The sequence below is a fragment of the Microcaecilia unicolor genome, chromosome 11 (genome assembly GCF_901765095.1).
Source record: "Microcaecilia unicolor chromosome 11, aMicUni1.1, whole genome shotgun sequence".
In the NCBI taxonomy this organism is placed as follows: domain Eukaryota; kingdom Metazoa; phylum Chordata; class Amphibia; order Gymnophiona; family Siphonopidae; genus Microcaecilia; species Microcaecilia unicolor.
Genome location: NC_044041.1, coordinates 144,087,723 through 144,111,763, shown reverse-complemented (window position 1 = coordinate 144,111,763; position 24,041 = coordinate 144,087,723). Strand labels below are relative to the sequence as shown.

Below are 24,041 nucleotides of genomic sequence, written 5' to 3'. Positions count from 1 at the left end.
AGGAAGGCTGCAGCCTATCCTCGGGTAAGCGCTGGGGTTTAGCATCCCCCAGGCCTTTAACAATGTTCTCCAACTCCTCACCAAATAGGAGAAGGCCTTGAAAGGGCAACTTCACCAACCTTTGCTTAGAGGCCATGTCAGCCGCCCAATGCTGTAGCCACAACAGGTGGCGAGCCGCCACCGCCATAGCCATCTGCTTAGCCGAAGCTCTGACCAGATCATAAAGGGCATCAGCCAAGAAAGACAAGGCTGACTTCATCCACAAGGGGCTCCGCTCCATCTCCGGGCTGATCCACTGCCTGTTGTAACCAAGCTAGGCAGGCTCGGGCAGCGTAACAGCTGCATGCAGACGCCCATAAGGATAGGCCTGAAATCTCAAAGGACCGCTTTATAGCTGATTCAAGGCGTCGGTCCTGCATGTCCTTCAAGGCAACTCCTCCTTCAACTGGGAGGGTAGTTCTCTTTGTCACAGTCGTGACTAGGGCATCCACTTTAGGCACATCTAGGTGCGCCAAATGCTCCTCACTTAGAGGGTATAATTGCCCCATAGCCCTGGCAACTTTCAAAGGCCCCTCGGGGTCAGCTCATTGAGCCGAAATAAGCTCTTGGATGGAGTCATGCAAAGGAAAGGCTCGAGCAGGCTTCTTAGTACTTGCCATCCTCGGATTAGCAGAGGAGACTTCAGCATTCGCAGGATCTTCAATAAAGAGGGCCTGCAATGCATTAGAAATAAGCACTGGCAGCTCACTGCAGTGGAAAATCCTCACCACGGAAGGATCATCTGGATCCAGTGGCAATCCTGCACCTTCCTCTGGCTTTCCAGACCACGAGGGCCTGCCAGACCCCTCAGACTCCTCACATCCCGACCACAGTGGGGGAAAAAGGGGGTGCGCCACTCTCTGAAGGGGAATCCACCCTTCTGCGCTTGTCCTGCGGCAATCTGTCAAGGGAAAACACACCTGACGGCAATTCAAGGCCGGGTTCCACTGGAGGGGACACAGGCAGCTGGGCCGATTGAGACCCCTGCGGGAGAGCTCTTTTTAACATAAATGCTTTATGCAGCAACAAAACAAACTCAGGGGAGAATGGCTCACCCTGGCCTCCCGGTTCCAGTCCGGGGGTAATGGCTCTCATATTAGCCTCCATACGAGGCTCCCCTCCAGGCTCAAACCCCTCTGCCTCAGCGGTGGTCACACCATGCTGTTCCAAAATGGCGCCCGCTGCCAGCTCCACGGAGCGGGAAGAACCCTCGCTCCCCATGCTCGGGCAGGCTCTGACGTCAGAAGAGCACGATTTACAGAGCCCTGCTGCTGATCTGCGCTTGCCACAACGAGAACAGCGCTTAACAACCTCCGCAGCCATTGCCAAAAATGGCGGGAAATTCAAAATGGTGGATTCGCGCCAAATTAGTCCCAAATGCGGGCCCTCCCCAGAGGAACTACAAAATGCTCTTACCTCCCCGGATTGAGTCCACAGAGCTCCGATCCGCTGCACAATCAGAAGAACACCTCTTTTCTGGGATCGCAGCGCTACAGCACAACACAACTTTTTTTTTTTTTTAACGCTGTGAGGAAAGTTAGCAACAGCGCAAGAGGCAAATTTTTCCACTCCGGAGGACCAGTAGCGTGGGAAAGGCAGTGAAAGGGTGAACCTATGTGCCTGCATCCACAGCGTGGGCAAAGACAGGGACAGGGCGTACCTATGTGCCTTTAGAGTGGGCACCACCAGCCACAACACCTCTGCTACAACTGGCAACAGCACAGGAGCCACCCCAGGCAGATTTTCTGAAGGAGCTGAATAAGCTGCGACCACCCTGCTGGGGAGATAGAGAATACTGAAGAGGCAGATGGAGCTAGCTGGCCATGAGGCACTATGGTTTTTCAGTGCTCTCTATCTCCCCCTGCTGGTTGATGGACACAACCCACTTGTAATGGATTCATCTGCTTGATGACAAGGAATGTGTGTTTGCTTATATTTCATAAAGTATTATTGTTATTATCTATATAATAACTATTTTCCACGTTGGCATATTGCTTCTTTGGAAATTAACAGTTAGACAACGAATCTAGGTTAATAGCTGTTTTCTTGTTCTGTAGTGACCCCTAGACACAAATAATAGATAATTGCTATATGAGGTGAACGCTGCTCAGCAATTTACCACTACAAAGTGGAGGAGAAACAACTTTTTGGACTGCCTCCTAGAGTCAGTAAAAATTTGCTGAAGCCTAACCATTAAGAAATTCTTTGACTATATATATATACTAGTAAAAAAGCCCCGTTTCTGATGCAAATGAAACGGGGGCTAGCAATGTTTTCTTCTGTGTGCATGTGGGAGTGTGTGTGTCCCTGCCCTCTGGCCTCTCTCCCCTCCCCCCTCTGAGTCCTTCACTGTTACAGAGCCAGCGATTTGATTTCGTGCTTTGCTGTCCCCTCCCCCCTCTGAATCTTTCACTGTTACAGAGCCAGCAATTTGATTTCGTGCTCTGCTGTTTTCCTTCACTGACTGTGTTACAGAGAGGGCGGGGCAGACACTCATAGGGAAACCGGATATCTCGCCCCCTTCACACTTCCGGCTGGAGGCTTCATAGAACGTTGGTGTTGCCTTTTATATAGAGAGATATATATATAGTGAAAGAATTTCTTAATGGTTAGTGAGGCTTCAGCAAATTTTTACTGACTCTAGGAGGCATTTATATATATATATATATATATATATATATATATATATATATATATATATATATATATATATAAATGTGTGTGTGTGTGTGTAAAGAAAAAGAAACACACACAAAAGCACATGCATGTATATATCATTTACATGAACACTAATCAGTAGAAATCATGAGATGTTGACAGCTTCAACAAACATTAAAAGAACAGATTTCAGTAAAGCACAAGAGCCACAGATTCTCACCTTTCAGATCCAAGCTATCTAATCTCCGACTCAGGTCTTTAAATTCCTGAAAGAGAAAGAGAGTTTTGATTTTCCTTTCCACTCATAACTATAGTTAATGCTGCAGGTAGGAGAATTTTGCTTCCACTGCCAGGGGACTGGAAAAAATAACCCGATATGAGCCCTGAGCTTCAAGTGCATTTTGTACCTTATTTCCACAGTTTATAGCTATGCAACTGTGTTAGTACTCAAGCTAGAGCAACTGTCTTCTGCTACATGAATTTTAGAGGGCATGAATTTTAGAGGGCATTACAAATTTCTTGGGCATTACAAATTTCTTATCAATACAATGAATAAAAATACATCTATCATGATACAAGGACAACACGCAGAGCAGACTCAGAAAATTCTTTCCAGCCCATGTGCGTGTGTGTGCGCATATGCGTTTCTGTTATTCCTGGATGAATTCTGTACTACTGCACATTGCTGAATCTGTGCAGAACTTTGCACAGAGACCGTGAGGTCATACTTGCATCATTCTCTGCTCTCCATCCACCCTCTTCTCTCCCACCATACAAACACACATCCTCCAGCCCCCACTTCGCAGCAGTTCTGACTCACAGACACCCTTGGCCCGGTGCTGATCACCACCAGCAGAGGAGGAGGAGAGGAGGGAAACAGCTATGTATCTCGCCATGTGCATCTACAACTTCTAAGCTGAATGTAAACTTTGAACCTCAGTGTTAAAAGGTGAAATTTATTTTTACCTTCTAATTTCCTTTCAATGAGTCTTTCTAGAGCCATCCAGACAAGGTTATGCTCCCCAACCAGCAGATGGAGGCTGAGAACTCAGACATATCAGTGATGTCATCACCAGTTTAAGGTGAAGTGCAGCCCTGGAACTTCCTAGTACACTATTAACAAAGCAGAACTGAAACACATTCTAGACCATCAACATAGAGCAACATTAAGGATCATTATTGTTGATTACAATAGGGCAACCTAAGCAACCACCTTTCAGTTCAGTAATATAGACAAACTGGAAAGAACAAAGGTTCAGACCAACAACCATAAGTATCATCTTGATAGAACAGCCATATAGTTCAATATTATGGACCCACCCTATGGATCAACAGGAGGGAACAACAACAGGATTCCTGCTGGCTCAGGACCGGGAAGGTTCCTTCCCAGACCCACTAATGGAAAAGGCCTGAGAGGTCATCTTAGATGCCAGTCAATACGAAAAGGAAATATATAAAACTGTAGTGTTCCTGGACTGGTCTAACAAGACACAAGGAAAGGAAATTAGCATGTAAGAACAAATTTCACCTTCCTAATGAACCTGCTTGACCAGTCCAGAAAAGTTAGATGTACCAAAGCTACCAGGCCCAGGGCAGGAGGAGGACAACAACCATCTGGAAACCACCACTCCCTGCCTCTCAACCATAGCCCTGCAATAGAAATGCCAAGGGTAGGAAAACCAGGAATGCCAATCAGGCTGGCGCCCAACCCCAACCCACATGCTTCACTGTTCTAGGCCAAATTGAGGGCACTAAACTGATCAGGCAAGGAACATTTATGAAACCTTCATCCCATCCAATAAACTGCAAGACTGTAGCTACATCAAGACCATAGGGGTACAGCCCACCGACCCAGTACTGTGCACTTCTTGTCTGCCAAACTGAGCAAGAACAAGACAACTACCCCCAGCCCAAGAATTGTCATAGGAATACACACCTCTAAACCCCTGGGACAACTCATATACACCTGGAAGATGCAAGGAGCCCCATCATGACTAAACTGATCTTGGAAACCATAACACCAACATATGGCAAGAGGATCAAGCTCAGGGTGCCACATTACAAAACTGCCACACCAATCAAGTACAAACTGTAAGAACTCTCGGTACATCAGACTGATGTCAAGAAGGTGATCCTAAAACAAACTAAAAGAAAATTTGCCACTAGGAGAGAGCCTTTAATGCTCAACTGTGGACTCTCCACAGGAGAACAGGACCAGGATATGGCCTTATAAGAAATAGTATAATATAAACAATGAAAGGTGATATCTCAAAATTAATACTTTCTTGCCCACTAATGAAAAAAAAAATCTCTGAAAGTAATTATATTTACTAAAAAAAATTTTTTTACTAAACGTTTGTCACCATTTTAGCATAAACTACTTAATTTGCCAGTGGATTAATATAATCATCTACCCTCACTGTTTTTATATTATGCAAAAATAATTTTTTTTTTCAATACAAAAACAACTTGTGAAATTTGTGTGTCTTAACATAATAGTGCATTTAAATCCCCACCTCTTTTGGACAATGAAGAACGTTCCAGCACTGTGAAACGTAAATCTTCAAAACAATGATTATGCTGCAAACAGTGTGAAACCAAAGGTGCCTCCAGGTGTTTATTATTAAAGACAGCTATGATGCCGGAAAGAATATTTGAAGCGGGGGAGTCGGAGAAACTAAACAAATTCTCTGTAACCTTGGAGGATGTAATGGGTCAGTTCAGCAAGCTGAAGAGTAGTAAATCACCGGGACCTGATGGTATTCATCCCAGAGTATTAATAGAACTAAAAAATGAACTTGCGGAGCTACTGTTAGAAATATGCAATCTGTCCCTAAAATCGAGTGTAGTACCGGAAGACTGGAGGGTAGCCAATGTTACTCCGATTTTTAAGAAGGGTTCCAGAGGAGATCCGGGAAATTATAGACCGGTGAGTCTGACGTCGGTGCCGGGCAAGATGGTGGAGGCTATTATTAAGAATAAAATTGCAGAGCATATACAAAAACATGGACTGATGAGACAAAGTCAGCACGGATTTAGTGAAGGGAAGTCTTGCCTCACCAATCTAATGCATTTTTTTGAGGGGGTAAGCAAACATGTGGACAATGGGGAGCCGGTTGATATTGTATATCTGGATTTTCAGAAGGCGTTTGACAAAGTGCCGCACGAAAGACTCCTGAAGAAATTGCTGAGTCATGGAATCGGAGGTAGGGTATTATTATGGATTAAGAACTGGTTGAAAGATAGGAAGCAGAGAGTAGGATTGCGTGGCCAGTATTCTCAGTGGAGGAGGGTAGTTAGTGGGGTCCCGCAGGGGTCTGTGCTGGGTCCGTTGCTTTTTAATGTATTTATAAATGACCTAGAGATGGGAATAACTAGTGAGGTAATTAAATTCGCCGATGACACAAAATTATTCAGGGTCGTCAAGTCGCAGGAGGAATGTGAACGATTACAGGAGGACCTTGCGAGACTGGGAGAATGGGCGTGCAAGTGGCAGATGAAGTTCAATGTTGACAAGTGCAAAGTGATGCATGTGGGTAAGAGGAACCCGAATTATAGCTACGTCTTGCAAGGTTCCGCGTTAGGAGTTACGGATCAAGAAAGGGATCTGGGTGTCGTCGTCGATGATACGCTGAAACCTTCTGCTCAGTGTGCTGCTGCGGCTAGGAAAGCGAATAGAATGTTGGGTGTTATTAGGAAGGGTATGGAGTCCAGGTGTGCGGATGTTATAATGCCGTTGTATCGCTCCATGGTGCGACCGCACCTGGAGTATTGTGTTCAGTACTGGTCTCCGTATCTCAAAAAAGATATAGTAGAATTGGAAAAGGTACAGCGAAGGGCGACGAAAATGATAGTGGGGATGGGACGACTTTCCTATGAAGAGAGGCTGAGAAGGCTAGGGCTTTTCAGTTTGGAGAAGAGACGGCTGAGGGGAGATATGATAGAAGTGTATAAAATAATGAGTGGAATGGATCGGGTGGATGTGAAGCGACTGTTCACGCTATCCAAAAATACTAGGACTAGAGGGCATGAGTTGAAGCTACAGTGTGGTAAATTTAAAACGAATCAGAGAAAATTTTTCTTCACCCAACGTGTAATTAGACTCTGGAATTCGTTGCCGGAGAACGTGGTACGGGCGGTTAGCTTGACGGAGTTTAAAAAGGGGTTAGATAGATTCCTAAAGGACAAGTCCATAGACCGCTATTAAATGGACTTGGAAAAATTCCGCATTTTTAGGTATAACTTGTCTGGAATGTTTTTATGTTTGGGGAGCGTGCCAGGTGCCCTTGACCTGGATTGGCCACTGTCGGTGACAGGATGCTGGGCTAGATGGACCTTTGGTCTTTCCCAGTATGGCACTACTTATGTACTTATGTACTTATGTAATCAAACTTGTTTTCAGTGACTGCAGAGGCACAGAATCAATTAAACTACCCCTGTGGATGTACAAGATGCTCTAACTCTGATATTATTTGGCCATTGACAAAGTAAATATAGGATGTCATGCTCCTAGCCCAGTCAGTATTCGCATAACAAAGCAGAAGGAAACTTGAACAAGGAAACAACATTAAAGAACATTTCTCCTCCCCAACGCAAATGATCCCAACATTTGATTGAAGTAATCTGCAACAACCATGGAAAACGAACAACAGGCCCCGAACGTAACAGCCAGATAGTAGAAGAAACCAGAACAAAGGTCGGGCCTCTGGATTTATCTGCTGCATCTAAATGAAAGAAAATTATCAGGTAAGACATAATTTCTCATTCTTTAGCAACAGCAGCAGATGATTCTAGAGACTAATGATGTAGCAAAACAGTCCTTAAGTAGGGTGGGAACCTAAAGCTCCCTCTGCTAGAACTGTCGCCCCAAAGGCAGCCTCCGAGCGCATCGCAATGTCCACTCAATGTCATGAAAATGTATGAACAGACGACTAGGTCGCTGCCATGCAAATGTCCTCCAAGGACAGAAGCTGTGCCTCTACCCAGGAAGTAGCCACCGCCCGAGTCGAATGAGCTCAAAAACAGTCCAGCCAATAGGCTAAGACAACTGCCTCTTTCACCCAGCAAGCAGTGGTCGCCTTTGAAGCCGCCACCCCCTTGCAGGACCCTGCAAGGAGAACAAAAAAGTGATCTGAACAACGGAACTCAATAGTCACTTCCAAATATCGGAACAGAATCCATCAAACATCTAGAAGATGTAGAGAACAGAACTCCCGAGGGTATGCTTCCTCCTGAAAAGTAAATAAAAACGGTTGGTTCAGGTGGAAGGTGAAACCACTTTCGGCAAGAAGGAGGGAATTGTGCACAAAGTCACACCTTCGGTCAAAAAGCGGAAAAAAAGGCTTGCAGATGCCACAGAGACTAGGAAAACGGCCTTCAGGGTGAGATCTTTTAAGGAAGCTCTCCGCAATGATTCAAAGGGCACAAGGGATGAACCAGAGGCCAAAGGTGATTTACAGCCTTGAGGAAACGGACAACATGCAAATGGGATGCTAACGACGAATGAAGGCAGCCCCTATAACAGGCTAAGGCCACGACCTGCACCTTCAGGGAATTGCACGAAAGACCCTTCGATAAACCATCCTAAAGAAAGGTCAAAATGTGCAGTAGAAATGGCCGCAAGGGAGTAACCAAGCGATCCTCACACAAGGATTCAAAAATTTGCCAACTTCAGGCATAAGCAGTGGAAGTCAAATGCTTCATAGTTTGAAGAAGAGTAACAATTACCTCCGGAGAATAACCTTTCTTTCTCAACTTAACCCGCTCAATAGCCAGGCCGTAAGAGAGATCCTCTATTGGAACCGGCCTTTGAATCAGAAGGTCAGGCAAAGGCGGCATCGGGAGAGGGTCATCCATGTCTATTATCATTACAGCTGACTTTGGTTCAGGATTTTAAAATGACAAAAAAGTTTACAGGCCTATAACTTTAATTTCAACTCTGGAGTTCCAGTAAAACTCCTGAGCTATTGGGACACAACCATGCAGCAAAATGAGCAAGGGGCTAGGGCAGTGATGGGAAACCTTTTGAGCTTGGTGTGTCAAAATTCGCCAAACAACCGAGCATAACTTGGGTGGTGTGTCACTTCGAGAAAAAAAAACCATAATTTCACGATATTTATAGTTTAAATAACAAAAATGTATAATTGTAATATATAACTGTATTTAATAAACCAAAAACTAATTATTTAACTTACCTGCTTAGTGACTTCTTTGTTCATCTGTCAGTCGGTTTCTTTTGTTGGTCTTGATATTATTTAACTTGTGTGGGGTGCCGTGAACTAAGATAAGTGAGGGGGAGGGGGAATTCTTTAACTAACCTGTTATCAATAGAAATCAAACAAAATAAAACATGGAAAAGAAAATAAGATGATACCTTTTTTATTGGACATAACTTAATACATTTCTTGATTAGCTTTCAAAGGTTGCCCTTCTTCGTCAGCTAATCAAGAAATGTATTAAGTTATGTCCAATAAAAAAGGTATCATCTTATTTTCTTTTCCATGTTTTATTTTGATTTCTATTGATAACCTTAAGAGTGGACTAACACAGCTACCACACTCCTTAACTAACCTGGAAAGGAAGGAAAGAAAGAACAACAGCAGCAGCAGCAGCAGCAGCAGCAGGGTGAGACTTAGAAAATGAAAATCAGCTCACACTGCACATAATTCTCTGGAAGGTTTTCAGCAGATTGTCTTTCTTTCAGAGAACTATGCACCCCTCCCCCCTGTTAAATCATGGCATAACCTGCTGTTATATTACTTATATTAATCCCAAACAATTTATCATGGGAGCCCATTCTTAAGAATATTACCTCACTGTTATGGCGGCGCCTAAGCAAGGGGCAGGCAGGGCACAAGAGAAGAGTCAGAAGACAGAGACCAGACCATCCCGCTGCAGCCTCGTGCTCTCGTCGACTCGCGATTATTATGGCAGCGGCTGAAGAGAAGGCGGCAGGCTGCAGACAGTAGAAGTAAGCCGCTGCGCCTGCGTGAAGCGTGCAGTGCGTGCAGGATTATCACCAGCTGATGCTGAGCATGCAGGCGCTGGCTGGCACGTGCAAGAGCACAGACGCTTCCTCTAGCCTGCCTGCGTCGCCGTCGCACGTGCATCAGAGCAGCGGAGTTAAGAAGGTGAGGTGGTCACGTGCTCATCGAGAAACCTGAACAAATCAAGGAAATGCTGAAATCCGCCACGTGTCAGCGAAAATGGCACGCGTGTCATAGGTTCGCCATCAGGGGGCTAGGGTGCAAAAACCTCAAAAACAGGATGGTGTGGTTTACCAACAGGGCAGAGTCAGTTACCCCCAAGAAGATATGGTCTGAAATGTTGACCTGAGTGGTCTCGCAAGAAGATGACCAAGCTTTCTGAGCAATGCTAAAAAAAAGCCAAGCACGTACGGTAAATGGTACCATATATGGTCACTAAGGTGGTGACTATCCAATAAGGTGTGTTACTGTCATTTTGTCTGTATCCTAAATGGGCATATAAAAATGAGTGTATGTATCCGATCACGTGATGGATTGAGAGAGAGCAGACGTGTCTTGGCTCTCTCCCGGGCTAGCCCCCCCCCCCCCTTAACCCCAATAGAACGATAAAATCCGGGACTGAACTCTGAACGCTACACACAAGGAGAGTGCATGGACCCCTTTGTAGTTCGGGAACAGAGGGTGATGTCGACCAGGACGGCAAGAAAGAGATTGAAAAGCTCCGCGGGCAGGGAGAGCACAAAATGGTGGCGAGCCCGAAATCGGAGGACATAACAACTTTTACCGCAGCCCAAATATCCCAGCTCACAGAGGCGGTGAAGTCCGCACTGGCGCCTCAATTCTCCAAGCTTTCTGAACAAATAGCGGGGATGGAAACCCGCTTGGAAGAAACGATACGCCGGACCGTGGAATTAGAGGTGCGCGTGTCTGATATTGAAGACACTGAATCAACCAGGGCATCTGACCTGAAAGAAATACGGCGCGAACTTGGACTTCTCACCCAACACTTAGATGACCTGGAAAATAGATCCAGGAGGTCGAACCTCCGCCTGATTGGAATTCCAGAGTCTGTCCCGGATCGATCTCTTGCCTTGTAGCTTGAACGCTGGCTTAAGACGGAATTCGCGCTCTCTGACAGTGCAGGGCCTTTATGCCTAGAGAGGGCCCACCGCTTGGGGAAGCGGGGCAACACAGGAACCAGGCCTAGAGCAGTAATCGTAAAGGTGCACAATTTTATACACAAAGAGGAAATTTTACGAGGGGCCCGTCTAAAATGGGATACATTGGCTTTCGATGGATCGCCCATAAAAGTATTCCAGGATTACTCTATAGCGGTACAAGAGAAGCGGAGGGCCTTTGGGCCCATATGCAGATGCCTGGCAGAGAGTAAACAACGATTCATGTTGATATACCTAGCACTACTAAAAGTACAAATCGAAGGCACGTGGAGAACTTTTCCAACGCCACAAGAAGCGCTCCAAGGACTAAAAATAGATACAGACAAAAACTCTGAACAAGGCTGAAGTCAGCACACTGGGAGATGAAAGAACAGTAGAGGCCAAATCGAAATCAGGCAGACCTGATGAACCAGCCAACGAATATATGCAGGACATTCAGTTAAGTTCATAGGAGCTTTGGTTATCACATGTTATCATTATGAAAGTGTGTTCAGTTGAGCATTGTATAGATAAGCTGTATTTTATAAGGGTTCAATCCTTTCAGATACGTTATGAAAAAGAGGGGGGGGCAACCCATCATCATTAGATCTACACTCTTTCAACTGTAACGTGGGAGGACGAGTGAGGGGATAATGGTAAAGAAGTATGGAGGGTTGGGTAGATACGGGAGGGAAGGGAAGGCGGGGAAGAGGGGTAGGCAGGAGGGAGGGATGGGGAGGAAGAGACCGATGGAAGGCAAGGCGCAAGTAACATCATTGAAGGAATGTGGATACTTTATTGATGAAGGGTTAAGATGGCACCATCAATCCAGACTAGAGGGTATTCTGGAACGGCAAGGAATAGTAGGGATTAATCAGGAGAAGGGGAGGGGAGGGAGGCCACGGTGAGCTGGACACCGGAGGCGGTGATGGACAAAAACACACAGCTAGTTAGTTTTCTGAACCTACATTATACCCAAGGTCACATCTACTAGGTTCCTCACGTGGAACGTGGGGGGTGTTTCGACCCCTGTAAAGAGGGCTAAAATCTTGGCGGCATTAAAACGCCATAAAGCAGATGTGGCCTGCCTACAAGAAACTCGCTTAACCCCAGAAGAACATCAAAAATTGAAACGAGGCTGGGTGGGAGAAGTACATGCCACATCGACAGAGGGAAGGAAGAGAGGGGTAGCGATCCTAATCCGCAAAGGTCTTGTAGCTAAGTCCCACTTAATAACTAGTGACCCCCAGGGAAGGTATGTGATCATCCGTTTATAGCCATAAACGGATGATCACTATAAAGAATACCTGGTAGCAGCGATATATGGACCGAATTTATACGATAAGACATTTTATGAACAAATAGCACAAATATGTTTACTACTACTACTACTACTACTTAGCATTTCTATAGCGCTGCCAGGGTTACGCAGCGCTGTACAAGTTTAACATGGGGAAGGACAGTCCCTGCTCGAAAGAGCTTACAATCTAAAGGTTACAAACTATGTAGTCAGTGTAGGTATCATGACTGGGGAAGGTGGTTAGGTGCCAAAAGCAAGGGAGAAGAGATGGGCTTTGAGTAAGGACTTGAAATGGGTAGGGAGGGCGCATGGCGTATGGACTCGGGAAGTCTGTTCCAGGCATAAGGTGATGCGAGGCAGAAGGGGCGGAGTCTGGAGTTAGCGGTGGTGGAGAAGGGTACAGATAGGAGTGATTTGTCCTGAGAGCAGAGGTTACGGGTGGGAACATACGGGGAGAGGAGGGTAGAGAGGTAATGGGGGGCTGCAGATTGAGTGCACTTGAAGGTCAATAGGAGGAGCTTGAACTGTATACGGTAGCGGACTGGGAGCCAGTGAAGCGACTTGAGGAGGGGGGTGATATGAGAGTAACGGTTCACGCGGTAGATGAGACGTGCGGCGGAATTTTGGACAGATTGAAGGGGGGATAGATGGCTAAGCGGGAGGCCAGCGAGAAGAAGGTTGCAATAGTCAAGACGAGAGGTGACGAGCGAGTGCACGAGGGTTCAGGTGGTCTGATCAGAGAGGAATGGGCGGATTTTGCTATTATTATAGAGGAAGAAGCGACAGGTCTTAGCTGTCTGCTGCATATGGGCAGAGAAAGAGAGGGAGGAGTCGAAGATGACTCCGAGATTGCGGGCTGAAGAGACGGGGAGGATGAGGGCGTTGTCAACAGAGACGGAAAGTGGGGGAAGAGAAGACGAGGGTTTGGGTGGAAAGACAAGGAGCTCAGTCTTTGCCATGTTCAGTTTCAGATGCCGGTTGGACATCCAGGCAGCGATGTCTGAAAGGCAGGCCGAAACTTTGGCCTGGGTTTCGACCGTGATGTCAGGAGTGGAGAGATAAAGCTGAGTGTCATCAGCATAGAGATGGTACTGGAAACCATGTGATGAGATCAGCGAGCCCAGGGAAGAGGTGTAGATCGAGAAAAGAAGTGGTCCAAGGACAGATCCTTGAGGAACCCCAACAGAGAGTGGGATGGGGGTGGAAGAAGAGCCATTAGAAAATACTCTGAAGGTGCGTTGGGAAAGATACGAACAGAACCAGGAGAGGACGGAGCCCTGGAACCCGAGTGAGGACAGTGTGTCAAGAAGTAAATTATGATTGACGGTGTCAAAGGCGGCAGATAGGTCGAGGAGGATGAGGATGGAATAGTGACCTTTGAATTTGGCAAGGAACAGGTCATTGCAGACTTTAGAGAGTGCAGTTTCTATCGAGTGAAGTGGGCGAAAGCTGGATTGAAGCGGATCGAGGACGGCCTGAGAGGAGAGAAAATCAAGGCAGCGGCTGTGGACGGCGTGTTCAAGTAGTTTGGAGAGGAAGGGTAGAAGAGAGATGGGGCGGTAGTTGGAGGGACAGGTAGGGTCAAGTGATGGTTTTTTGAGAAGTGGTGTGACTACAGCGTGCTTGAAGGTGTCGGGGACAGTAGCAGTGGAGAGAGAGAGGTTGAGGATGTGACAGATTGAGGGGTTAACTGTAGGAGAGATGCTGTTAAGCAGATTGGTGGGAATGGGATCAGAGGAACAGGTCGTGCACTTAGAGGAAGAAAGAAGGCGAGCAGTTTCCTCTTCGGTGATCACAGGGAAGGAGGAGAAGGAGGCCAGGTTAGGTTGGTGGAGGGAGTGTGTTAAGAAGTCACTGGGAGGAGAAGGCTTGGAAGTGAATTCAAGGTTTATCTTCTGCACTTTATCGCGGAAGTAGTCAGCTAGTGTTTGAGGAGAGAGTGAGGGGGGAGTGGGAGCGGAGGGCACTTTAAGTAGGGAGTTGATGGTGGCGAAGAGGCGACGAGGGTTGGAGTCAAGAGAATTGGTTAGTTGAGAATAATATTCCTGTTTGGCAAGGAATAGGGAAGACCGGAAGGAGGATAGCATGAATTTGTAATGGGTGAAGTCTGACAGGGTGTGAGATTTCCTCCAGAGTCGCTCAGCAGATCGGGTGCAGGAGCGAAGGTAATGGATGCAAGGGGTTAACCAGGGCTGAGGATTAATGCGCTTAGTGGGGCGAGGGACAGATGGTGCTAGGGTATCCAGAGCAGTGGAGAGAATTTCATTATAGGTAGAGACAGCCGTGTCGACAGATTCAGAGGACGAGATGGAAGGGAAGAGATTGGAGATGTGAGAGGATAGGGTAGGGGGGTCGACAGCTTGGAGATTCCTGAAGGCCGTGGTTATAGTTGGGCGAGGTTGAGGGGGAGGGTGATGAAGTGTGAGGGTGATTAGGTGATGATCTGAGATAGGAAGGACTGAGGTGCAGAAATTGGAAGGTGAGCAGGAAGAGAAGAGAACGAGGTCGAGACAATGGCCATCACGGTGAGTAGGGGTGGTAGAGCATAGTCGGAGGTTAAAGGAGGATGTCAGAGTGAGGAATTTAGAAGCGTGGGAGTTGGATGGGTCGTCAACGTGAATATTAAAGTCACCAAGTATGAGGGATGGAGATGAGGGATCAAGAAAGACGGTGAGCCAAGCGTCAAAGTCAGTAAGGAAGGAAGAGAGGGGCTTATCAGGGGGGCGGTAGATGACTGCAACTCTGAGTGGTGTCGGGTAGAATAGCCGGATGGCATGAGATTCGAAGGATGAGAAGCAGTGAGACTGTGGCAGGAGGAGGGGTTGGAAACTGCAAGAGGGTGAAAGAAGAAACCCAATGCCTCCACCGTGTGCGTCTGGGCGGGGAGTGTGGGAGAAAAGATATCCTCCATGGCATAGGGCTGCGATTGAGGCAGTGTCGTTAGGGGTAAGCCAAGTTTCAGTCAAAGCGAGTAGTTGAAGGGAACGGGAAATGAATAAATCGTGGGTGAAGGAGAGTTTGTTGCATACTGAGTGGGCATTCCATAGGGCGCACGAGAAGGGGAGGGAAGCGGGGGGGAGAAGGGGAATAGAGATGAGATTGGAGGCATTCTGAGATCGGTTACGTGAATATAGAGAGGAGAGGTGAGGGGGACCTGGATTGGGATTGATGTCACCTGCGGAAAGTAGGAGAAGGAGAAAGAGAGTGCGGAGGAGGGTGGGGGAGGAGGGTCGACGAAGATGACGAAGACGGGATGTGTTAAGGAGGAATGGGGAGGGGTTAATGGTGGGGAGGAAGTGTAGAAGGTTGAGAGCTAGGAATGATGAGGGGGGCAGGAGAGCTGGGGAGGTAGTGGGGGGCGGTGGGAGGTAGGGTAGGGGAGTAATGAGCAGGTCGGGAGGGGACAAGGGTGGGCAATGAGTTCCTGAGGTAGACAGTGGAAGGGGAGGGGGGAAGAGGTTAGGAAGGGACAGGGCGATGAAGAGAATGTGTATAGGGGCCATGTAAAGGCTAAGGCAGATGCGGGGAGATGTGAAGTGGCTAAGGTGATAGGAGTAGAGGAGGAAGGCAGGAAGGCTAGGACTGGGACAGCAGGCAACAGCTAAGGCATAGGGAGTGATAGTGTCTAAGGAATTCAATCAGCAGTGAAGATAGAGTAAGGAATTCAAGCAACAGTTAAAGTAGGTTATCAGTATACATCAGAAGTCGAGGTAACAACTTGAGGATATAAACATTAGCATTAAAGCAGTTCAGTCAACAATTAAAGTAGATTACAGTGAGATGCAGCTAAGCCTAAATGCTAGCAATATTGCAGATTGTAGAGCAGTAATTAATGAAGCAAATAAAATGCTAAATGATAGCAATATTGCAGATTGTAGACCCATCTACAATTAATAAGCGAATAAATGAGGATTTGTAGTGAGGTAAAATTAAGCAATTTAAGCCTCAAGGTCTACAAAATTGCAGAATTAAATCAGCAATTGGTTAGTAGAATTTCAGCATGATACAAAGCAGTACGATTAATGAAGCAAATAAAATGCTAAATGATAGCAATATTGCAGATTGTAGACCCATCTACAATTAATAAGCGAATAAATGAGGATTTGCAGTGAGGTGAAGTTAAGCCTCAAGGTCTACAAAATTGCAGAATTTCAGCATGATACAGAGCAGTAGGATTTTAGGTGGCAACTGGAGTCAATGAGACATATAAAATTAAAGATCAAATAGTCTAATGTAAGTTCATAGTGCTATTTAGCAGCAGTAGAGGGCAAAGCCATGGTGGAAGGCAGCAGTAGTTTAAGCAGGTAGGGTGAGATCAAAACGTAGCAGGGGAGACTGGAATAGCGAGAGTTAATACCAGACAATTTCGGGTTGCAGGGCACTCGTCGGTGGAGATTCTGTGGTGCTAGGCACGTCTCAGTAAGTGTTCCCTCTGATAGAGAAGGAGATATTCCACCTCCTTGACTCTGTGAGTGGACCAGGTCGCAGAAGGGGAGACTCCACACGGGCAACGGTGTGTGGAACGTTGCTCCTTCTAGAGGAGGTGTTCCACCTCTCAGGACACAGATGGGGGCAACGGGCAGCAGACAGGCGTCCCACGTGGCTACCGTTGCGATGGCGTCTCGATCACCGCTGCTTCCGGAGAAGGTATTCCACCTCCCCGTGAGTGGTGAGTGGAAGTCGGTCGTCACTCTCGTGGAATATAGGCCCAACAGAGGAGATATTCCATCTCCTCGCGAGTGGTGAGCCCAGCACTGACTGTGTGATCTCGGAAGGGCGGCGGAGTGGGTCTCAGCCTAGCTGTCCGGTTCTCGCTGGCAAAACACGAACGTTGATCGTTAGATGGGTAATCCACCGCGTTCGGTAATCCTCGTTTAGGAGCGGGCAGGATGTCCGTTTCGCGAACAGAAGGGCGGCGGGGAAGGGCCTCCACTTGGAACTCCGGTATCAGCTAATAAAGTCGATTGTGGATCGGGACCGCAGATCGGGACCGTTTAGAGGAGGTAGATCGGTTCGCAGGCAGTTCGGTTCGGTTTGCGACCCTCAGGTGGTGCGATTCCGGGAGGGACGAAGGGCAGTTCAGAAGGGCAGTTCGGAGCTCCCGACATTGCGACCGTTCACGGCGCCATCTTACAAGTCACTCCCACTGTTAATTTTGGGTGACTTTAACTTAGTAGCAGATCCAATGTTAGATTGCTCAACTCCAAGACGCGCAGTGCGGGGGGGACCCAGTGCCAGAGCTCTACATCACTTCATGCAAGATCTTAGTGTAGTAGATGCATGGCGGATCTTACACCCGGAAGGGCGGGAATACACTCACTTATCCAGAGCACATGGTACTTTCTCTAGAATAGATTATGTCCTAGTAGACAGGAGGATATTCTCCCAAGTAGAAGAAGTAGAAATCGGGCCAGTAGAGATATCAGATCACGCTATGGTGTGGGTGGACCTGAAAGACCCAGACAACAGCCATGGTGCTGCGGGGTGGCGATTTCCAACATACCTAGCCACAAACAAAGACTTTCAGAGCTATGTCCAAAACAGATGGACATAATACACAGAACTTAACTCAGAATATAAAAACCGCCCCACCATATTCTGGCCAGCAGCAAAAGCAGTTATAATGGGAGCTATTATTGCCTACACAGCTAGACGGGAGCGCAGAATGACAGGGGCCATTACCAATTTGGAGAAAAACTTCCAAAAAGCGAAGCGGAGATATATCCAAACCCTGAATGATTACCATAAAGAACAAATGCATGCGGTGCAAATAGCGCTAAATACTTTACTCCATGAGAGAGCTAATAAAGCGTTAATCTTTAGGAAATACAAACTCCAGAGATTTGGCAATAGAGCGGGGACGCTATTGGCAAGCTTGGTTAAACACAAAGGAGGACCCCGAGTGATTACAGTGGTGAAGGACAGAGAGGGAGTGCCCCAACACAAAAAAGACACTATAGCACAGGTTTTCCAGGAATTTTTCAGCTCCATGTATAAACAAGGACAACCACCAGACAAAGGGGCTATACAAAGCTATTTCCAAAAGGCAGGCATGGACCAACTGACATGTGATGAAGCGAGGGCCCTAGAAGCACCCATATCAGGAAGAGAGTTACAAGAAATTATTAAATCCTTACCTACATATTCAGCCCCAGGCCCTGATGGATACACTAGTGAGTTTTATAAGATCTTGGGACCCTCAGTGATAGGGGCCCTCCAGGACTACTTTGAAGAGGTAGTACAACAACAATCCTTCCCAGCGCATGCGAACGAAGCATTGATAACTTTACTCTTAAAACCGGAGAGGTCAGACCTACAGGCAGATTCCTATAGGCCCATCTCCTTAATAAACGTAGACGTTAAAATCTTGGCCAAACTACTCTCCAACAGAATCCATCATTGTCTACCTCGATTAATAAGTCCCAGTCAGGTAGGATTCGTATGTAATCAGCAATCAGTAGTAAATGTAAGACGGTTATTGTTAGCTATGGGGCATTGTCAACAGTCAAAAACAAAAGCGGTGTTAGTCAGCCTAGATGCCGAAAAGGCATTTGACTCTGTAGACTGGGACTACATGTTTGAGGTACTTCACCTTTTGGGGTTCCGGGGCAGGCGATCCAAACACTATATACTCACCCTACAGCTGCAATACTAGTGAATGGAGTCCGCACCCCACAATTCCCCATAGCCCGAGGAACTAGGCAGGGATGCCCTCTCTCCCCCACATTATTTTTACTAGCGATTGAACCGCTGTTGCAGACCCTGATTGGGGAGAGGGGCATACCAGGTGTGGAAGTAGGGGGAGACACTGTCAAGGTGATGGCTTTTGCTGATGATCTATTGATAGTGACGACCCACCCCGAAATGACAGTCCCTAGGTTGATTCACCATATGACTGTCTTTGGGGGTCTATCGGGCTTCAAGATTAATTTACAGAAATCTAATATTATGCAGGTATTCCCCCAGGGGGCAAAGTTGCGGGTAACGGGGGACTTTCAACTACAAATGAAGACAACAATTAAATACTTGGGGGTATATATCCCACAAGACCTGTCCAAATTATATGAACTGAATGTCCACAGGTTACTGTCAGAAACCATGACAAAAATGGAGCGGTGGCAGGGACTCCCAATATCATTGTTAGGACGTATAGCTATGTATAACATGATGGTGATGCCATGCTGGTTATATGTATTCCAAACGCTACCAATGTATTTAAAAAGTGCAGATGAGAAAAAATTGATCTCAGCTTTGATTAAATTCTTGTGGCGAGGAAAAAAATCTCGACTGCCAATGGACTTGGTGGGCACCCCTAGAGAATATGGAGGCCTGGGATTGCTAAATATCAGATCAATGACTATAGCTTGTGTCATGAGGCACCTAAACGACTGTTTAGAAACACTGCAGATTTCTCAGCAACAAAGATCGAACTTGAACTATTTAAACCATACCATTTTAGTAGCTTGCTTCATGGATTACAATGTCAAATATCGCCAACGTTGGAAATAGCCCACATTTTACCCATGGCTCAAAAAGCATGGAGGTGGATTTGTAAATTGCATCACTGCTCTTTTAGGGTGAACCCGCTCCTGCCGTTGGGTGGCAACCCAGGCTTCCCACCAGGCCTCCTTTACAACATATTCACTCGATGGAAAAACCAAGGAGTTACTTACCTACTACCAATACTTACTGAGGATGGGAGATTACAACCCCAAGTACAACTACAAGGATTGAAACTCTTATGACCTAAGGATCAGTTCCATTATTGGCAAATAAAACATTATGTGAGCAGCTTACCTTGGGAGGCACTCATAGAGGACATTCAGGAAGAACTACCAGCAGCTCTATCTTTGAACTCACAACAGAAGGTACCATTACTGTATCACCACAGACATATAAAAGACACTAAATTAGAATTGGATTATGCGAAATATGCTAGAGACTGGAGCAAGGATTTAGCAGCGCACATACCTCCAAGTACATTCAAGGAATATGTGTCGCTGAGACAGGTAAATAACTGGGCTGCACATTGGGAGACCCAATATCGGTTCGCCGTGAGGTTGTATGTTCCACCTCGGAGGGCATTCCATATGGGTTTGTCTCCTGACGGGGCTTGCCCTAAATGTGGAGGGGGTGGAGCAACCCTAGGACACATGTTCTGGAGCTGCCCACGAGTTGTGCATTTTTGGACCAGCCTAATTGGGCAAGTAGAAGGACTGTGGAAGGCAAGATGGACATATTCGCCTCTGCTTTTATTTGGCAAGCCGGAACTTAGCAAACCGAGACCCAAAGGCTACACCGCGTTTGTGAAAAGAGCCATCATGCTGGTGAAGAAAACAATCTTAATAGACTGACTGGAGGTCAGGGGACCATCGCTTCAGACATGGAGAATCCAGATGATATCCCTATTGAGGATGGAGAGACTAATATGCAAAGAAAAACCTTGCAAAGAGCTCGATCTATATATAGCTAGATGGAGCCCATTCCTAGACACTATGCCTTCTAGAACAAGAAGCCACTTATTGAATGTATAAATTTGTGCTTTGTTGACATTTATTACGAAAGTTAACATTTAGAACGTCGGGGGGGAAAGGGGTAGAAGGGAAGAGAAGGAAGGGAGGGGGCAGAGTAGGAATGATAGGGTAGGGAAGTTTTATAATGATGGAAGCTGTTACATTATAAAGATTGTATTGTTTAATACCATCAATAAAATTGATTTAAATATAAAAATGAGTGTACTTCCTATTTCTTTGGGGTGAGACAGTCACAGCCAGCACCTTTGTGCAAGCAGGGCTGCACTCCCATGAGAAACCAATCAATTGGCAAGTAATCTATTTATTTATTTATTTATTGCATTTGTATCCCACATTTTCCCACCTATTTGCAGGCTCAATGTGGCTTACAGAAACCTGTTATGGCAGCGCTATTTCAGGGTACAAAACACAATTGGTGTTGCAAAGATGTCAAGAATGTCAATACTTTCTAATCCTATTGCTTTCTCATAAGTAGTCTTGAGTCTTTTATATCTGAAAATTGGCTTTAGCTGGTAATTTGGGGTGAGGGTGAAAAAGAACCTAAAATAAAACATTAGAGACTCAGACACAGAGAACACCTATGTGTAGCTGTGGTACTGTATTCCCATAAACAATTGATTGTACATGTTGCTTGTATATTCTTTGGAGTCTCAGATATAGAGGTAATTTTGTGTAGTGTTGGTGGAGGCATACTTATGAAAGGCCTAGACCGTGCTGCTAAATATCTAATATCTAAGAATTAAATCTACAGATCATGAGAAGTGGAGACTTCTTTTTTTTCTGTAGTTTACAATGATATTAAGCAAGCAGGCCAGGTGTCAAGCAAGTATCCCACCCCTCCCTACCTTCCTCTGGCCAGGTAATTGAGAGACAATGAGTCATGCCATTCACTGTTTACATGAGTGTGTTTAAAAGCCTCTGGAGACTTTTAGGATGCAGAACGAAGTTCCAGGTGACAAAGGGGCGGAGGCTGACAAAGAAAAGAAGACAGAAATCCTGCAGTCAGGACAGGATAGGAAAATGCTATTGCAGGGGGGTCGGTGGGAACGGAGTCCTGAATCCTTTGAAGTAAAGATTGCTTTTATTGAGGATGTGCTGAGGATGTACCTTTTAAGGAAATGCAATATATATTTTTAATGTGCCTTTTGTAAGAAACAAAGGACATCCTTCCTGCCTGACGTATTCTTGTATGATGTGTTCCTGAAAAAAAAAAAAGTTCTTTGTATTTTGGGCTGATCAATAGAAATCAAACAAAATTAAAACATGGAAAAGAAAATAAGATGATACCTTTTTTATTGGACATAACTTAATACATTTCTTGATTAGCTTTCGAAGGTTGCCCTTCTTCATCAGATCAGAAATAAGCAAATGTGTTAGCTGACAGTGTATATAACAGTCCCTCATAGATGGTCTAGTAGGGTGGGTAGGAGATGTGCATGGGGACTTCAAAGCATTCCATAGTCTAGCAGGACGTTTGTGGGGAGGGGAGGGGAGGGGAGGGTGATAAGCAGTGAAATACAACTTATGGTTTATAGTGGGCTAGAAAACCCAGATCCTTGTTAAGTCCTGTCCGTTGGGTGTCAAAATATTCAATCATTCTGATTTCAAAGGTTTTACGTTCCTGTATTGTTTTAAAGTTACCTTTCAGTATTCTCAATGTGAAATCACTGGTACGGTGTCCTGGTTCTGTAAAGTGCTGTCCCACCGGGGTTGGGGCCCTACTGGCAGTATTGTTCATGTGATGTCTATGTAAATTGAATCTTGTCTTAAGCATCTGGCCTGTTTCTCCAATATAACAACCTTTGTTACGTTTTTTACACTGAATGATATATACCACATTGGAAGATGAGCATGTGAAAGATTCCTTTATGTTGAATCTTTCCTATGTGCATGACTGTTGGGTCCTGTGAAATGTTTTGGCATAGTTTGCAGCTAGATGTATTACAAGGACGTGTGCCTTTCTGTTCCCTTTCAGTCTGTGTTGGCAGTTTACTTCTGATAAGCTTGTGTTTTAAGTTTGGTGGCTGTCGGAAGGCCAGTACTGGTGGGGATGGGAATATTTCCTTCAGTAATTCATCCTCCTGGAGCAAAGGTTATAGATCTCTTATGATTTTCCTCAGTTTTTCCAGCTCTGGATTGTATGTCACTATCAGGGGGATCCTGTCTATGGTTTTTTTTTCTCTTTGTACTGTAGCAGATTTTCCCTGGGTGTTTTGAGGTAGGAGGCAATATTTTTGGAGATTATTTTGGGGTTGTAGCCTTTCTGTTTGAAGGATGCAGTCAGGCTTTTAAGGTGTCTGTCTCTGTCCCCTGGGTCAGAGCAGATACGGTGGTATCTTGTGGCTTGGCTGTAAATGATGGATCTTTTTGTATGTGCAGGATGGAAGCTGGAGTTGTGGAGGTAGCTGCATCTGTCTGTGGGTTTCTTGTATACAGATGTTTGTATACAGTCGTCACTGATTGAGACCGTGGTGTCCAAAAAATTGACTTTTTCTGGGGAGTAGTCAATTTTAAATCTGATTGTATGATGTTATGTATTGAAGGAAGAGTGAAATTGTTTCAGAGATTCTTCACTCTCTGTCCAAATCATAAAAATGTCATCGATGTACTGGTAGTATTTTAGAGGTTTGGTCTGGTGTGTATTCAGAAATGTCTCTTCCAGCTCAGCCATAAAAAGGTTGGCATATTGAAGTGCTGTCCTGGTGCCCATCGCGTGCCCATTATTTGTAGATAGATATCATTGTTAAAGCGGAAGTAGTTGTGAGTTAAAATAAATGTGATTAATTTTGTAATAGTTTCTGGTGAGTATTGATGGTCCAGTGTGGATGTTTTTAGGAGTTTACCACATGCAGCTATGCCATCCGCATGTGGAATGTTGCTGTATAGTGATTCTACATCCATCATGACCAGAAGGGTGTTAGGTGGTAGTTGCTTGATATTTTTCAATTTATTCAGAAAGTCTGTGGTGTCTTGTATGAAGCTGTTGGTTCTGTGCACGAGAGGTTTCAGAATTCCTTCTATGAGTCCAGATATTTCCTCCGTGAGTGTGCCAGTACCTGATATGATTGGCCTGAGAACCCCTATATAACTGGCTGGTCTGGAAGACAAAGGTCGTTGATGAAAATCTTCCTTAAGTCTATCTCAATAGATTAAGGAATATGCAACCATTTCCATGGCTCCCCCTTTTTATGTTCCCTCACTACCCTGCTTCTTATGTGCTACTCCTAACTTTCTATTATTTCTTATTTTTCATGTTCTTGGGTAAGAATAAATGTTGGTAATGTGAGAAGCTTCTCTTGTTTATGGTTGTTTCTGGTATTTATCCAGCCGGTGATACCAAGAAATCAGTTGGGGAATTTGTGTGGGT

At 45.6% G+C, this 24,041-nt stretch overlaps 1 protein-coding gene across 1 annotated transcript in view; it reads right to left on the bottom strand.

Moving 5' to 3' along the window:
* PPP1R37 (protein phosphatase 1 regulatory subunit 37) overlaps positions 1-24,041 on the bottom strand; it is a 1,040,147-nt gene that overhangs the window by 871,246 nt on the left and 144,860 nt on the right. Inside the window, 1 exon segment of the mRNA XM_030217605.1 lies at positions 2,918-2,963. Within this exon segment, the coding sequence (XP_030073465.1) occupies positions 2,918-2,963 (46 nt within the window).